We start from the raw sequence: 17891 nt of genomic DNA, 5'->3' as shown, positions 1-17891 counted from the left end.
ACGCAGTTACTCGCAGCGAATAGAGAGAGGTCAACTGCAACTCGCTAGCGCTGGGAAAAGAGGTGGAGGGGCTAGAGAGGCTGTAAGACGTAATTAAATAAGGTAGCATTCCTAACAAGCAGTGACTGATGCCCTCTCTCCTATACAAGAGAGAGAGAGGGTATTGATTGCCAATCAAGGTTCAATTGAATGAACACGCGCAGCATTCAAGTATTGACGGATGCCAAAGAAGCGATGCCAAAGAAGCGGTAATAATATCATGAGTAAAAGTAAGGGAACAAAAGGTCTCACAGAGCGGAGAGAGTATTTGGAGCGCTAGAAGGCCATGTATCCGGGAGAGAAATCAATACATTGTGTAAGATAGCGACAAATGACAGCACGCAGCATTGATAGAACTAATCATCACACTAATTAAGAATTGGAGATTTTTCTTAAAACAATCCGTGTGATTGGTATGGCCTGTCCTTAGGTCGCAGGCATACAAGCGTCTGCCCGAATGGGTTGCTAACCGTTGGCTGACAATCGTAACAAAAGAAGAAGAAAAGCAAGGCTTCCTGCACGAATTTTTGTGGTAAAAAGAATGTTGTCGGTTATTCTTCTCACTGATTTATTTTAACAAACATTTTAGTAACTATAATAGGGAGAGACAGCTAGGTATTTCGCAATGGACAATGTTTATGTTTGGCAAAGAGATTCCTACCTGAACGGAAGAAAAGGAGTAAGCGATCCTTTCTGGAAAGGTCTATAAGCTTCTTCGGGAGTTTTCTTTAGAAATATAAGCTACAATAAAATATTATAGCTGAAGCCTTCTATTGATGACTATATAACATGACAAACTGTCTAAGAAAAGGAGTAACACCAAAGTTTAATTCATTAATTAAAAAAGGAACGGCATTTTGCACTACCTTGGAACCATGAAAAGTACATAAGTAGCAACCCTTGATTATTCATTTTGATCATTCAAAACCCTGCATAAACTACTCCTAGAAGACTTATATTTATCCTTCAACACATATGACAACATCGTTTTCTATTCCTTGACAACAATATACTACATCTGCCAATGAAGATTTCAGTTTATGAACTTTCTGTTACTACAACCTTCAGTTCACTATCCCGGCTCCTTCGTAATACTATTAGATTACCAACTTTTAAAACGTGTCTGTTCAACTCACTCAATAATTCCTGATTTCTGTCTTTTCATTTTTGTTTTGACATTTAACGAAAAACATCATTTTGTTAATTATTACTGATACCGATACAAATAATCATACATACATTTATTAGTTTATGAAAATAATTTACTAATTTTAATTGCTATGTTACCAACTGAACACAAAGAATCTGTCGTGTTACCTAGGGCTCCTTGACATAAACCAAATCATTAAAAGCCTAGCAACCAATCACATCATTCGGACGGCTTCCCAATGTGTGAAAAAAACATTAATCTAATTTTCTGTAACGAATATTCTTGACAGTAGTTGTACTAATTACGCTTTGAAAAACAATCCTCAAAGTCATGTATTACAAACGCAGAGATTATGTTTTCCTGAACTCATTTCCTTAAATGTTAAGTGCACGAAGTAACATCAGTGAGGTGTTGGCTGGTTTTTAAACTTTCCTTGACTCGTCTGTAATGATCACAACTTTTCACCCGAGTCACCCTATCAGCTATTTATTGGAAGGATGCCAAGGTAATTAATGTGCAGATATGAGGGGCAGCAGTGGACGGATCGCCAAACCCTCGATGATTGATAACAGAGTCGATGACATTATCAGGCTGACATTAGCAACACCCTATTAGAAGCTAATCAGGACAAGCCTGTGTGCAGGGAGGTAGGAAGGAGAGGTACTTACAGCGTAGGCTCCAACTAGGAAAGCCGCATTAGACTTTTTCCGTGCATCAAACGATGTATAGTGAACTATCCTTTTACCAGAGAGATTGTGTGACTGTCAAAAAACAACATACCCATTGGAGAGGCAGATATTTTTGCAGATGGTAAAACCTATCACCACTAACCAGTACGATATGAATGCGCTGACATATACACTGCGATGTAGTTTTATGTTGATACGTCTCGATAGAAATGCTAATGTCACCATGCTTAACATTTGGATGTGTCGATAAGTCGTGGCAAAACAGGGTCTTCAATGTACCCTTATAGATGATAAACAGGAACGATATTGCAGTATAAACACAATCCAGACATTCGCATGAACTAAAATGAAATGGCATACATGCTCAACGATATTGCTATACTTCATGTCGACAAAGGTCATTCATTATTAAACTATATTAAAGATCCAGTTTTGTGGCAACTTGTCAACACGCTAAATCATTTTCGTTACAGTGCTGACGAGACAGTGCAGCACTGCATTGATTTTTGACAAATATTATTTTATTAAAGTATAAAATTAGGAATCAGACCAACGCTCATAAGAAAAAAAATGACATATAATAGTTTTGTCCGTTAAGCAGTGCCTTAACTTTTTATGGATGTGAAGGCATAACATTGTATGGGTAATAGGAAACTATAGGGTTATATATCTATATTGAATATCAACATTTGAGTGCCTATGGCGAGGTAACACAGCAACCGGACCTTTTGAAGTGTCCATATCCAAACTGAAGCAAGCAAAGTTTGAAATGAACAGGAAAAAGAAGACTAATCAGAAAACTAAAGAATAAACTAAAGGATAAATACGATTATGGAAAAAATAGAATCAAATTAAACTAGCTAATAACAAAACATCCAATCAAACTCACTTAAAAGCGTTGTCATACCAAACATGAAACAACATTTTTAAATTTTTTGTAACATTTTATTTTTATCAAGTCAACAACATAAATAAAAGGGCAGTGGAGAAAACAGTGATTGCTGAGTTTACTAACAGTAGAACTGTTCGATCAAAAGTGACTTTCGATTAAGACTGACGGAACTAAATTAAGCATGGCCTAGGATCAGCCATAACAAGACTTTCGATGTTGGTTGCTTTAATGGCTCCTACTGAGCTCTGATCTAGATGCGACCCGATAAATCATTGAGCAACCCTCTTTTTGTCAATCAAGGTCAAGGTCGTAAAACTGCACAGCCCTTTGTAAAATGACCGGTTTTTGCAAAGGGGCATTGTTGAAATGCTGTGCTACATTAGAGCCTAGCCCTGTTCTCACGATAAGCACATGTATGTGTCATTTATTCTAATAATAATTATTATTATATGCATCATTGAGCAAAATAATAGATGATGATTGGTGCAGGTGATTAGTCAGAGGATGCTGGCAAGAAACATAAAATAGTAGATCAACTAACTGCCCGACTATCTGTAAAATATTGAGTGAATTCACGGGGTTGAAACTAGTGCTCATGCCAGCAGTTAATGCTACAGTATTTGTGCCGTTAAAAAAGTACTTGCTATTTATGCCTGCAGCTTAAAGCCAGACCGCACTCCAACGAAATGCGTCTTTCGCATTGGTTATGCATCGACAATGCATCGTGTAGAAACAAGCATGTTAGTCTACATCAGAAGAGATAAAATCAAAGGATCTGTGATTGGCTGACATTTAAACATTTTCTCGATTCTGTATCATTCATTTCCAATGCATGCTATTACATCGAAGAATCACATCTGAATGACATGCCTGAACAGGGTTTCATACAAACTACCATTTAAGCATGGACAAAGACAATTGTCTCATTTGTAACCCTTGTATGAGAACCCATGGGATACATTAAAACTGCTTATTAAGCATTTCAGAGAATTCTTTAGGTAATAAAATCTGTTGAAACTCAGTTTGTGCTAGTATTGATTCACGCCATGAACGCAAAGCATCGTGGTACTTTCCTTTAATCATGATTAACATATAAAGTTTTTTTAGCAAAAATATAGCAATGCAAACAGCTAGACAATTGCTGAACATGTAATGCTGGTCTGTGTCATATTAAACACAGACCAGCATTACTTGACGACACGATGCATCGAGTTGACAAATATCTGTTCTACGTGTCGGCAATGCACTTTGTTGGTCTATGGCCGTTATTAGTTACCCAATTATTGTCAAGTATGTTTAAAATTGAAACAAAAACCTCAATGAAAAATTCAATTTACAATAAAAATTGAGATTCTTTTAAATAATATTAGGCAATCAAAATAAAAAAAACACTTTTTTTGAAAACACATTCATTAAAAACAAACACTAAAAATTATAAAACATTACAATAAAAATTGGATTTTTTAAAATGCAAAGTAGGCTATACAAGATTAGACACGACTAGCCTAAAGCTCTTTCCAGAGCAATCGATGCTAGAGTGATGTTATTACTAGCGCAGCGCAATGCCTCGTATTTGGTCTCCAGAGTCCTTCAGTTTTAGGACAGCGATATTTTCCCCTGCTAAAGATGCGCTCGTTTATAAAAAAACTTGGCAGCGCTTCCATGTAAGAGCTAACTCGCTATGACTGCTGCTTGCATAACAAAGTGCACGCAACTTAATTCTATTCTACTGAGTTTTACGCGTAGCGAACTTGGCCTAAAATCAAATCTATCTCAGAATTAACAAGAGCGCAGACGAGCTGCCCTCGTAGATCTAACGGTTGAAGATGAATCATCGAGCGCAGTTGACTCGTCACATGCAGGCAACTCATAGGATGACAAGCAGCACGCCTCTCGAAAGTGAGAGTCGATTCGAGAGGTTTCCAAAGTAACAAGACAGAGAATACGAGTGGGCTGAGTGGACGGAGGATGAATGATGTGAAATATAATACCGGTAATAGAATTTTGACAAATAATTTTATTTAAAATGGAAATTTGGAAATAAAATCTAATAGGTATTTTAACAACATTACGATTGATGTGATATTCACTTGCTAGATAGGGTCAGAGAATATATCATAATATCAGCTTACTCTATATTCATACGGATCAATTATAATTAGTTTACTCCATGAGTTTAAATTTATTATTAAAACTATAGTCACAGCCACAGTTAGTCACAGTTACAGTCATAGTTACAGTCATAGTTACAGTCACAGTTACAGTCACAGTTAGTTACAATTGAAGTCACAGTTGGATTTACAGTTACAATCACAGTGACAATTGAAGTCAGTCCAAACAGGGAATAAATGGCAAAAACTAATGTTTTTCTGTTAAATGTTGAAAACTTACTGCAGTATAATTGGCTGCAAAGTTAAAATTGAGGGAGTAAAAACCCCTTTTACAGTAGAGCCTATAGTTTTGTAAGCGGCACACGTTAGATTGTGAAGTACGGCTGCTGCCATACAGCATAGCCTATCTTCAATCCCTAAAAACAGTCAACGAGTCGCAGCAGCGCAGCGTGGTTGGGTCGAGACTTACCTTGAGCTTACGATTCACCTTACAACAGTAGCGGTAAACATGTGACAAGTTCAGTGGGCCGAAGTCTGCATAGAAGCTGCAAGCATCAAGAAACAACATATAGAATACAAGTGGAGACGATAAGTCTACCAAATGGTGTTACACACAGGTTTCATATAGCAGCAGACCATAAATTTGCCAAATAGTAAAATTTTCCTTCGAGAAACCCAGAAGCGAAAAGTCGTTTGGGACCATTATAGTTATGAATACTTTGACAAGGAAATGGGAGTTACACTTCCTGTATGTAATACATTGCCGAAAATTATAGGTACATAACTGAGGTGACACAAGCAGGTTTGACCAATTAAAGGCATACGTCTAAAAACATGCATTTTGATTGGTCTAATCTATTTGTCATCATTATTTTATTATTAATTCGAACAGCTTTATGTTTTCACAGCTATTACTTGCAGACGAACAGCTATTATTTTTGGTAAAGGTCCTTATAACTTGAATAACAGCGACATATTTATGATATCAAAATTTTATTATCTTTCCTGATACGAACTAATGTATGGTATATATCAGCCCCTTAAACATACACTCACAAAGTTTATCATGGGTTTAAGTTGACACAATCAGTACAATAGCAGTGTGTTTGCGTTTACTGGAAAGTCATACAACACGCTATGATATGACCTTCAACTATAAAATCCTTGAAATAGAAGATTCAAGGCAGCAAAGAGAACTTGGTCACAAGTTGCAAGGCCTGAATGTTTCTCAATATAGCGCAAAGAAGCAGGTAAAACTTCTCTAGCATGCTATCTTTACTTCTTCTGATGCCGTGCCTAGCCTATTTTTCTTTCCTTTGCGATTGTTTCTGATGTTTGAGATGATCTGACTGACAGGATGTATGAAGATTAAAATCAACAAAACTTGATCACGGCTAAAAAGATCAGATTCAAGGGAAATTGCGATTATAGCATCTATAGTTGCACTTCAGGAAAGAAGACAGACAATAGAGACTCATAACCTGAGCCTGAAACCTTGCGAAGTTACAAAAAAACTCCACTAAAAGATCTAATTTATGGCTGGTTTGTGCCATATTCTGTCGACCTGCGAGGTTTGTAATTTGTATCGTCAAATAAAATGATTAAAATAATAACACACATTACAAAAAGGAACATGCTGCCCGGTATCTCAGCCGAAACTGGTCAGTTGAAATAATTGTTCGAATGCTGCCTATAAGAGGCAGCATCAAGTAGGTATATGTGTTTTGTATTTCATTGATGGCATAAAAAACCAATTTTTGGTTTCTACTTCAGCATCCTGATGAAAGATTGACAGTATGCTGGAAAAGCATATAAAACAGATACGTAGGCCTATCTCTCATAGACGTGTTCTAAAACTATAAAGCATTTAAGGAGGCGTCGCTACTAGCATCCCCTAGTGCCTGCAAAATAAAAAAAACTAAAAAATAACTATGTAACAAGTTCACATTTCGCTATATCCATTACGTGGCACGCAACAGGCCTCCTTGCGTATTTATATATGAGAACCTTAGCATCCCCTGAATAAGTGCACTGTATAAGCTTTGGGTTTTTATAATAAAAATATATAATTTTACATAATATTCAACAAAATACTGCTATTAGTAGTAGTCAACAATCTAAAATGAATTTGATAAAGTCAATCAATCATAGGGTAGAGAAAAGCAAAAAACTATACTTTTAAATATAGCCTGAGAGTTTAGCTTATTTAATATACAGTCAAACATGAATAACTCGCCCACGTATAGCTCGAACACATGGTTAATTCGAACGGTTTCTTTGGTCCGTTCCCACGTAATGATAAATTGCTATAGATAACTCGAACTCAACACTGTTAACTCGAACTGTTTTTTTGCCCAACAGCTACCGAAACGGTTGTTATCGCTTTAGCAAATCACTTTATTCCAAGCCATAGAGGTAAACCTCAACTTTTCGTAATTCATAAGCGTCGTTATTACCACCATCGGCAAAATATTTTTGTCAACGACTTTTCTAAAGGTTTGGTGAAATTTGATTTATATCAAACATCCGCTTAGCGATCGCCCTTCGGAAGCGAGGTAATGTGAGGTAATCTTTGCACAAACTTCAAGAAAAATCGGCAAAATTGATCGTGGGTAAAATGCTCAAAAGAAAAAGATGTATTTTTTTTTGAGCATTTCAACAACGATCAAGTTTTGCCAATGTCAATCTAAAAAACGTCCTGGCAATAACATCACCTCAAACAACAAACCAATCTCAAGTGATAGAAAAATCTCTATACTTTTTGATAAAAACGTTTTAAACTTTACATTAGAAGCATTTAATTTGAAACAAGCCTTTTGTGCTTTTGATTTATATTATAGTTTGTATATGTACATGTATCTACTAATAAATAAGTAAATACATGGACTTGTGACAGTGCTCTGATAACTTGGACGCTCTGATAACTCCGAACCCTTTCGCTCGGTCCCGTGAAGTTCGAGTTATCCATGTTTGGCTGTAGTTTGAAAGTTTAGCTTATTTAATATAGCCTGAGAGGTTAGCATATTTAATATAGCCTGAGAAAGTAGCTTGAACCCTTATAAGTTCACAAAAGATAAGTAGAGGTTATATATTCATATTAGGTAACCACACATTATAAATATTTAACATAGAATTGCATTCTTGCGCAGGGAAACATTAACTGGTTGAGGGGTGTTCAATTCCCTTTAGTCATTCTCGTTACACAAAAACCTGTCAGTTTACACCCTAAGACTAACAATTTATTTGACTAGAGGTGTTACAGTCATATACCCACCGTGCTACCGACCACTGAACAAACAAATGCCTCAACAGTATTCATAAGTTCTTCAAAAGTGAAATGTTCAACATATTTTCATATACTACATTGCCTATATTTGAGACAAGATGTGCAAAAACAAAATCTAAAAATAGAAATTTTTGTCCATGTTGTTTTCGCAGCCTTCATCTAGAAATGCAGGTATGTCAACAATCAAATGCGCTGCAAGGAAATTCCAGATAATGTAAGTTTCGAAATATTTGACAGTAACAGCTAAGTAGTAACAGCTTCCACTACACATACTCAACGTGGTTGTCATACGAAAAGAAATCAATTTCTAAAGTACTAGTTAGTGTTGCCAGGAAAGGAGATGAGAAAAAAAAAGCTACACACAAAAAAGTTTAAAGTTGTATACTATATATATAATTAATATAATAATACGAATATAATAATATTACTTGACTTTCTTTGTTTGGTAAGTTCATATGATAAAGAGTACTGTGAACAGTGATAAAGGTTTCTGTTCACAGTTTACAGGAATAGCCTCACTATATATGTACAGACCATTGTATGACTCATATGGGTGAACGATAATTTACACACAAAAAATGTGAGAATTCAACTTACGCAAGCAACTTTTAAACAACACAACAATAATGGCACCATCCAAAAATCTTACACAGCCACATTAAGCTTGCCAACTTTATACCATTTTACTAACAAAAGACTGGCCAGTTGATACTGATGCAGCAAGTCAATAGTCTTGGATTGGATTAGTTGTCAACACTACATACTAGTTTTAAATTCAGTTGTGTTATATTCGATCCTCCGAGTTTCAACATCTATTTTCAATCATCATGACGGCTGAGGCTGGGTATTAAATGAACGTCCCACAAGTAATTCTTGTATAAATACACCTCAAAGTGTGGTAAGTTTTCATAACTGCCCACTGTCATGGCTCTATGTCATACATCTCACAAACTCGTCTCAAACGACCATACACAAAAGCGACAGAGATCAACTGATGTTTTATCGTCACGATACTTGCATTGACAACAAAAATTGCTTCATGTCAACTATAAGATTGTTCTTGCTGATATATTCTTTGTAATGCTTTACATGAAGTTGTTATGTTTAGTAATAGCTGCAGAGGTTGTATACCGACCAATAAGGAGATGCTTTAAAAGTCATCTGAAATGATCTCCTCAATTTATGTTAGTTGCAAAAAAAGCTATGGTAGTGGCGAGCTTATCATTTTCTGTAAATTTTTAAAGCGTAAAAAGTGTACTCGTCATTACCAGAATTAGCCAGTCAAATGTAAGCCAAAAAGCACACTGAACAAACGCCAATATTCGAGACCTAGTTTCGACGACATCGGCAGCATTTGTTGATAACACCAACGCTTGCAGCGATGGATGCGGAACATCGCATCCACCTGTAGGCACCTTTTATGAAAAGCTTGGAAAACTGGTCAAGGTTGATATGCTTAACATCTGATTTATAAGATGAATGAACTCACTTTTCATACACCAACTCATCATCGATGGAGAAATAATGCGTGCTTGATGTTGATTTGCATTTGCCTCTCAGTGTGACAAAGTAGAAGCGATCTAGAAAGAAAAGTCATGACACATATAAGTAGGTAGGGGCAAGGTCAGAGGCAGCGGCAGCAATAGTAATCGAATAGTGTGCATTGTTAATGCTGCTAGGCTACGGGCACGCCATCTCAATGGCTGTGGCATAATGTCAAAGGTTTATCAGAGGAGCGTGGTGTACGTTACCCTGTTTATCAATGAATTAGGCTATTATTGTTTATCTATGAGCATTAACACTTGTTCTCGTATGTGATTGTTACAGTTCTTCTAATATCAATGCGGATAGCAAACAATGTTCTCATGTAACATAGTTAAAATGATGAAGTATTCTTTTCTTAAGAGTAATTTAAGTATGACTGCCGAACAAATGCGACCATGAGGTAGTATGGATACCGGACCGTGAGACCATTAAGCAGCGCAAAAGCAACTAGACAATGAGGATACTAGGCCACGAGATCGCTAGGTTGCATAAATGCTGGGTTATGAAACCGGAACATCGGGGGAAACCGGAACATGCATAGGGTAGTGAAGGTACTAGGAAACACCTAGGTAGTGAAGGTACTGAGTCTACCAACTACTAGATTACATGGAAGCCTAGTAATGCTGTATCTGGATAATTTGGATGCTAGGTGGTATGAATTATGGGAATATTGAATCGTGATAATACCGCAGGTACTGTAAAGTGTGCTAATATTAGGTAGGGTGGATGGTCTGAGTAATGTGGAGAAAATTAAGAAGATTGATGTTCTCTAGTTAAATTTGCTTGCATGAAGTGAGAAGATGAACAACCAAGCATTGAAATCCATCAAAAGATTGCAACATCCAATAGAATAATTGAAGCCAAATTTAAATTTGAAGTCTACCTTTGATTATTTCGCAGGAACTGCCTAAAATATCGTTTCCATCGTTCAAGGAGTGGGGACCCATCGAATAGAAATCCTTCTGTACGGCTCCGGCCAACCGCTCTTGTCCTGTCTATCCACTATTGGCTACTCGATGACAGGTAATTGTAAGATCAATGGATAATAGGACTCATTTACCTGCATAATCAGCATTTAAAGTTTTAGTTTTTCAAGAATCAATAAAGATGGCCTTTAACTATTCAAGTCAGAGAGTTCCAATGCTAATATCGATATCAATCAGCTTAATTGCGTTTGAGTGTTGTCGATATTCACTCATCTTATGGTTTTAATATATAAAAAGCTAAAAAAAATACTGCAGCGGTCATTTTATTTTTGAGATGACAAATGTAATCCAACTTGGTGCTCAACATGTCATCTTTCTCTAGGCTTAGTAATGATAAAAATAGTCACGAGAAGGGGGAGTAACAGCCACCCTCACTTGTCGCACTCCTCAGAACTGAAGGTTTACAACAAACAATGTTCTATCAGCTTATTAAAGTGTTTTAAAAGTTAATTATAAATGTCTTCAACTTGTGATAGCATTCTTCAAAAAATAACATTGCATCATGAATAACTTTCATCATAATTATGTTACCAACTAAAAACAATTGCTATGGTAGATACATTTATTTAAGGTTAACATAAAACTTAACTCAGCTGTATGATAGTGAGACCTTGAGTTAATTGAGACGCAAAGCTCTTTCAACTGACAACTATTTGCTCAGGGTTCAGTCTTGTCAATACAACGATTTTTAATGACAGCTAGTTTTTAGTATTGGTATGTCAATCAATGCCTATTGTTAGAGTGTGGGATGGAAGTGCAACCGCACACCCTATTGATAGAGTTAAATGAAATTAATGTCCATACAAGCAATAACTAGTAGTTCTTTTAACATCCAGCCGAAAAGAAAATTTAAGTATCTATGGATATGCTGTTTTAAATGAGCCCATATTTATTGGCGAATTGTTTGCCATGCTTATAAAATTTACAACGCCAAACTTTAAAATTAAAAAAATAAAATTTAAAATGCAGATCAAAAAAATTAACTCAAACTACTTCTGCTACATACTTTTCCTGAAATGCAACGTGGTGGAATGAAGCAAGCAGATGGATGCACAATCATCTGATCATAAAATGCTATGCTAATGCAACATTACAAGTAGATTAATAAGCAGATTTGAAGCCTAACCCAATTAGCATACAGTTCAAATTCTAAAATTATGGCTAGTATGTCTACATCAGATAATCAAAAGTAAAAAGAATAAAAATACTTTGCCGTTTTTATGCAAAAGCTACAATCAAAACAGAGTGGTATTAATTTGCATAATCGCTTCATACCAGTACAGTATTAGGAAAACTCAGTATTATGAGCAAATGATAATTTTTTTAAATATGATGTCAGTGTGTATATGACGATCAGTAAAGCAAAAATTCAATCAGAAACTTGTGGTATAGTGTAGTGTATGGTAAGGTACTGGGAATACACTGCATGTCAGTCAATACCAGAACACGGCGTAATGGTTTTTAGCGATTTAAGCGAGTCGTTTTCACACTAGCATTTTGTTTCTTTGTCCGTTGTGAAACACGCATAAGGATTGATTTTAGTATGCATACCAAATGTCTGGAAAACACGGTTTTTAGTTTTTATGGTTAATCATAAACATTATAATAAAATGCAACTGCATTGTGTTAGTTTGATATCGGCACATTAGTCAAAAGTTAAAAACACTATAACGTACAAAAACGTTCAAAAGTTTTCTCAGATACCAACTTACCTATGCTTCTAAATTTTAATACCTTTAGCTGCTGGAATTTGCACTGCACTAGTCTATATCGGAAATAAAGTCACATTGCAGCCATGTTGATAATCACGTGGGGCACTAATGAGCCAATCAATATTCGGTACCACAATGGTTGCTATAGAGACTAAACACAGCCTATTGGCCGTCATTATTTTGTAAAGGGAAATTGGATCGGTGCCAGGGAGAGTGCGGTTTTCGTACCACGATGTGACAACTCCAAGCCAGGTTTACTGCAGATTACTTCATCCTGTATTATTAATAGTAAAGATGTAGTGAGAAGCAAGGGTATATAAGCATAAAATCTTTTATTAACAACTAAGCAGATAAATGCATTAAAGAAATATAAGAAATTAAAGTGAGCAACAATACATGGGAATAAATTAATCAAAGAAACAAAAAGGAAGTCTCATTAACGAATGTAAACTATTTTTGCATAAAATCTGTTTACTGCAAGCTTGGAGTTGGATGTTGCATATTCTTCCATATTTTAGTTACAAATGAACGAGACTGCATGCTTTTGTAAAAGAAAAAATAGGGAATTCTATACAAAAAATGGTCAATTAGCTATGGTGCTTGTCAATATCATGGTGAGCGGTCGGTACTAGACCTCGATATTGTACGACTGCGACGACTATCTTGTACAAGATCATCAGAATCCTCCATTACGTCACTATGCAGTACATCAGAAATCGTCGGTCTTTTTTTCGGATCTTTGGTTAGCATCCATTTGATGAACTTGTGCTGCAGAAGATTGGAATGAACATTGAAAACATTGCATTTCATTCAATCTGTTCAAATCATAGATATACATACCTAGATTGGCCAATAATTGCTATTCCCATCAGTTGCCTTGTCAGACTTAAATGGCACGACGTAACGTCACTGTATAGTACCTCACGCTTGACTGCACTGCTGTTTACAATGAATCTAATGGGAAGAAGGTAACAAAATTACATTTGTTTTCACATAAAAACCTTCTTGGATACATAATCCAGTAAACTAAAGCAATTCTGTGATAATATCTGATAACCACCATAGATTAAAACTATAAAAGCTATGAATTGTTACACACAAATCATGAGCCATTATGGCTTTATTTGCAACCCTCTCTTATCCCCATTCTCTCTTATCCCCGATACGAATGCCGAAGAAATTTTAATTAGACAAGTAAAAAATGAAAGTTTGCTTTTAGGTTTGCTTCTGAGTTTGTCTTTTAAGACATTGATAAAATTCAAATTTATCAAAGACAACTGTTGTAATGAAGGATAACTTATATCTCCCTCTCTCGCAAATGCTAGCATTAGCTGCTATTGTATGTATTTAATTTTACATTTTAAATAATCACATTTCCTTGTATTATTTTTTGATTGTTGCTTTTTGAAAGCATGTGGTAAATTATGACAATAACCAACATGTTCTTTCTGTTACAATATCTTGTTTTGAGTGTTTTATTTGCATTTTTAGAGTATGGAAACCAAGCAATAGATATTTAATTGTTCGATATATAAATAAATTGCACCAACATGCGAGTATATTAACATACGAGCTCAGTCTCGGAACGCATTAAGCTCGTAAGTTGAAGTATGACTGTATAAGTTTTTAGCTTTTAAGAGCTTGTAATCACCTTCTCATATATTTCACACCTGCAACACAACAGATTAAGGCATGGTGAATCTTATGATACCAAATAACTGCAATGTGAAGTTTGTTGCAAGTCAACCTTTAACTTGCTTATGCATATTGTACAAATAACTTGGTATTGTCCTTTCGTGACTGGCTTCTTAGTGGTGGCAATTAGTGCTAGCCTGGCAAAGTTTTTCACTAATCCAGCACTACTAAGCAACACTCTTGTCGCTTTCTCGCTGTGGTTGCAAACCTCAATCACCACAGGCGAAGACAAAGTCAAGCCACCCTGATTCTTAACTGTAATTAGGGAATTCGTTGCTTGGTTTACATCAACGTTGGTAACATCCACGATGCTAGTGATACAATCATTACACTTCAGCTTTGGTGACCTAGCCAGCTGTAAAATAATCATTCTGTCTTATTTTTGACTTCAGACATACTTGCATACTCATCATATTTAGTCATGTTTAGTTCAGCATATTAGTCTATTTACCTAGCCAAGGTCTGGCTCTTTGAGTGGGTGGGCTATTTCCCCTCTCCTCTCCATTCCCCTCCCCATTCTCTCTTTTCCCCTTCTAACTTATTCTTTGGAGAAGGGGAAAAGAAAAAATGGGGATAAGAGAGGGTTGCAAATAAAGCCATGATGGCTCATGATTTCATAGCTTTTATAGTTTTAATCTATGGTGGTTATCAGATATTATCACAGAATTGCTTTAGTTTACTGGATTATGTATACAAGAAGGTTTTTATGTGAAAATAAATGTAATTTTGTTACCTTCTTCCCATTAGATTCATTGCAAACAGCAGTGCAGTCAAGCGTGAGGTACAACACAGTGACGTTACGTCGTGCTATTTATGTCTGACAGGCTTTTTCCCTATTGGCCAATCTAGGTATATATATCTATGGTTCAAATTGTCCTCCAACTTAAAAACTTAGCAACAAACATTTCAGATAGGTAAATATGGCAATAAAACATCATGTAGAATTATGTGTAAAACAAAATGTAAAAAACTAAAATATTTGTAAAGAATAAATAAAGCAATAAATCACAGAAAAGGTTTTTATTATCACAACTATTTTACACTGCAGAAAGGCAATCAGAGGTACAGCCATAGCAATACAGAAAACAAATCGTGCGTAGCAAGGTGTTTAAAGTGACACAGAGCTAGTCTAGCTTGGACTTATCATAGCCTATTTATAGTTTTTGCTAGTTTAATATACATCATTTCATATTTTTAGTAGTCGCTATTACTATTATTACTACTGCTACTATTACTGCTGCTACTACTACTACTACTATTACTACTACTGCCACTACTACTACTATTACTACTACTATTACTGCTACTACTACTGCTACTAATACTGCTACTACTACCACTACTGCTACTACTATTAATACTGCTACTACTACTGCTACCACTACTATTACTGCTGCTACTGCTACCACTACTACTGCTACTACTACCACTACTGCTACTACTGCTACTAATACTGCTACTACTACGACTGCTACTACTACTGCTACTACTACTGCTGCTACTACTACTACTATTACTACTACTACTATTATTACTACTACTACCACTATCTACACCAGTCTTTTTCGATCCACAATTAAAAAAAATAAGTACTGCTATATATTACTCAAAAATCGTGGAACCAAACTAAGTGCAAAAGAACTGCTAGCATATACATGTATATTGATATATATATATACACAACAGCAATACTTCGAGAGAGTTTGAAGGTCAAATTTTTTGAAATTTATCATAAATCACTTCGGGTGAAAAATTACATATTTACTCAAAGTTTGCATTGATTGTTGAGAAATCATCTGTCAAGAAAATGATAAAGAATTCAAAAAGATGACAGCTTTTTACAAACTTAGTTTTATATATACATGTAGATGAGATGAACAACAGGAGCATCTGTAAAAAAAACTCTCATCCCAAATATTCAGTTCAAATAGATCTTACAAGATGTATTGACAAGTTCTTTCTCACATGAGATTCAAAGACATAAAATGTTATCAGATGTATGAACAGAGCTGCAGTTCACCTAGCTGATTTGTTAAAGGTTTGCTTGCAACAAAATTGGCATTAGAATTATTTGGTATCAAGAGGATCACCATGTCTTACTCTGCAGTGTAGTAGGTGCAAAATATGTGGAAATGTGATTACAAGCTCTTAAAAGCTAAAAAACGAACAGTTAATCGCAGCCATCACGAAAACGCCGTAAGTTGGAATCCCTCTCCAAAATGGCTCAAATGGGACGTAGTTGAACACTGTGCTTGATACACACTTTCGTGATGGCTGCGATTAACTGTTCATTTTTGAGCTTTTAAGAGCCTGTGATCACATTTTCACGTATTTTGCACCTACAACACAGCAGAGTAAGACATGGTACTCTTTTGATACCAAATAACTGTAACGTGAATTTGTTGCAAGTCAACCTTTAATTTTCTCATATACACTGACTATTTAAAGAGACAATACCATGAATAAACTGAGTATGCGGCAAATAATAGACTGAGAACTTATTATTAACCTCTTGACATTGTAGCCATGGTTACAAGCAATAAAAATAATAGAATGCTGAATCAAACAAACGTGACAGCAATTGCTAAACTAGTAAAAACGGCCCGAGATATCAACACCGCACACATTCTCTACAGCTAAACTCATCACGTTTAATAAGAGTAGATTACCTCCTTGGGCAATTCTCTCATAAATCGCTCTGGATATTTTTGCTTTTTGATTCCCTGCAGGGTGTAGACTCTTTCCATGATCGTAGAGAATGGATACTTCAGCTCAAAGAACAACATGCCCAAAGCGAAAATATCCACCTTGTTGTTGTACTGTTTGCGGGACACCTGTAATATTTCCTCCGTTACAAGCAAAACATTTATACCAGTCATCTCTAAAAACAGCTATCAAATTAGACATGCGCTGAGTGAAAACAGACAAGGTTTTATTTGAACATCCATACATATTATATAAACCAGTTACGCATACAAAAAAACGTACTTTTTTATCAGTTGGCCATAATCTTGTATCTCATTTTTAAGCTCAACACATAAACGCTCCAAAGTTGTCTTGTCTAGAGTTAACAATAGGTTAATAGATGAAGCTGCACAGCACCGCGACTGACATGTAATTTTACTATACGAGTTCTAGCAAGGCTTTACCAATACAATGCTAAAAAGCAAATATGAGAAGCATTCACAAACTGGAACTTCAGCATGATTACTAGAGCCATAGACCTATTAACTATACATATATACTACATATAGTATAGTTAATAGGTCTATGGCTAGAACACGCTAGACAATGCAGAAGAGTATCGCAGTACATGTACGTACAAGAAGGATAGTAAGGCCCATGAGAGCTAAAAACATCTATGTATATTGGAATCAGGAAGAACAGTAGGCTGAAGTAAAAATACTTTCCAGCCTAAGAAATCATAGTGTCCAATCAAGTTTTGTCTCAGCATTTAAATGAAAGAAAGCTGCAAACCTCTATAATGAGCGCACGTTGGAAGTGACAGCCGACTTTAAAAAACAACATATAAAGTGCGGATAATACCAAAGATTTAACTAAGAGATTCAGTAAGTTACAGTAGGGTAAAACCTCTGCTAGTTGCTTTCCACCATCAATAGCAAATATTTTCATATGTCATTCTACAATCTCTCCCATCTCCACCATCTTTATGTAATACAATTTGTAAAAGTTCACATCACTAAAGATTTTGCTTCCTCTGTACAGTTATGTATGTAAATCCTTAAAACATATGATTAGTTAGGTGAACTGTTAACAACTGGTAAT

The 17891-nt window shown here is 35.7% G+C and overlaps 2 protein-coding genes across 4 annotated transcripts in view; both read right to left on the bottom strand.

The window, feature by feature from the left end:
* The window catches only part of LOC137385313 (dual specificity protein phosphatase CDC14C-like), a 37230-nt gene extending 24719 nt beyond the window's left edge, over positions 1 to 12511 (bottom strand). For all 3 annotated transcript variants that reach the window (XM_068071751.1, XM_068071752.1, XM_068071750.1), the window contains exons 1-6: positions 12411 to 12511; positions 10596 to 10772; positions 9657 to 9747; positions 5351 to 5426; positions 1858 to 1950; positions 701 to 780 (exon numbers count right to left, since the gene is read on the bottom strand). In XM_068071751.1, coding sequence (XP_067927852.1) covers positions 701 to 780; positions 1858 to 1950; positions 5351 to 5426; positions 9657 to 9747; positions 10596 to 10659 — 404 coding nt within the window. In that variant the 5' untranslated portion in view covers positions 10660 to 10772; positions 12411 to 12511. The remainder of the gene's footprint in view (positions 1 to 700; positions 781 to 1857; positions 1951 to 5350; positions 5427 to 9656; positions 9748 to 10595; positions 10773 to 12410) is intronic.
* A 229-nt stretch (positions 12512 to 12740) lies between these two features.
* Positions 12741 to 17891, bottom strand: part of LOC137400426 (eukaryotic translation initiation factor 2-alpha kinase 3-like) — a 28807-nt gene continuing 23656 nt past the window's right edge. Inside the window, exons 20-21 of the mRNA XM_068086756.1 lie at positions 16775 to 16939; positions 12741 to 13178 (exon numbers count right to left, since the gene is read on the bottom strand). Coding sequence (XP_067942857.1) covers positions 13020 to 13178; positions 16775 to 16939 — 324 coding nt within the window. The 3' untranslated portion in view covers positions 12741 to 13019. The remainder of the gene's footprint in view (positions 13179 to 16774; positions 16940 to 17891) is intronic.

This window comes from Watersipora subatra, chromosome 1, assembly GCF_963576615.1.
Source record: "Watersipora subatra chromosome 1, tzWatSuba1.1, whole genome shotgun sequence".
NCBI classification, from domain to species: domain Eukaryota; kingdom Metazoa; phylum Bryozoa; class Gymnolaemata; order Cheilostomatida; family Watersiporidae; genus Watersipora; species Watersipora subatra.
This window is presented reverse-complemented; position numbering and strand designations above follow the sequence as displayed.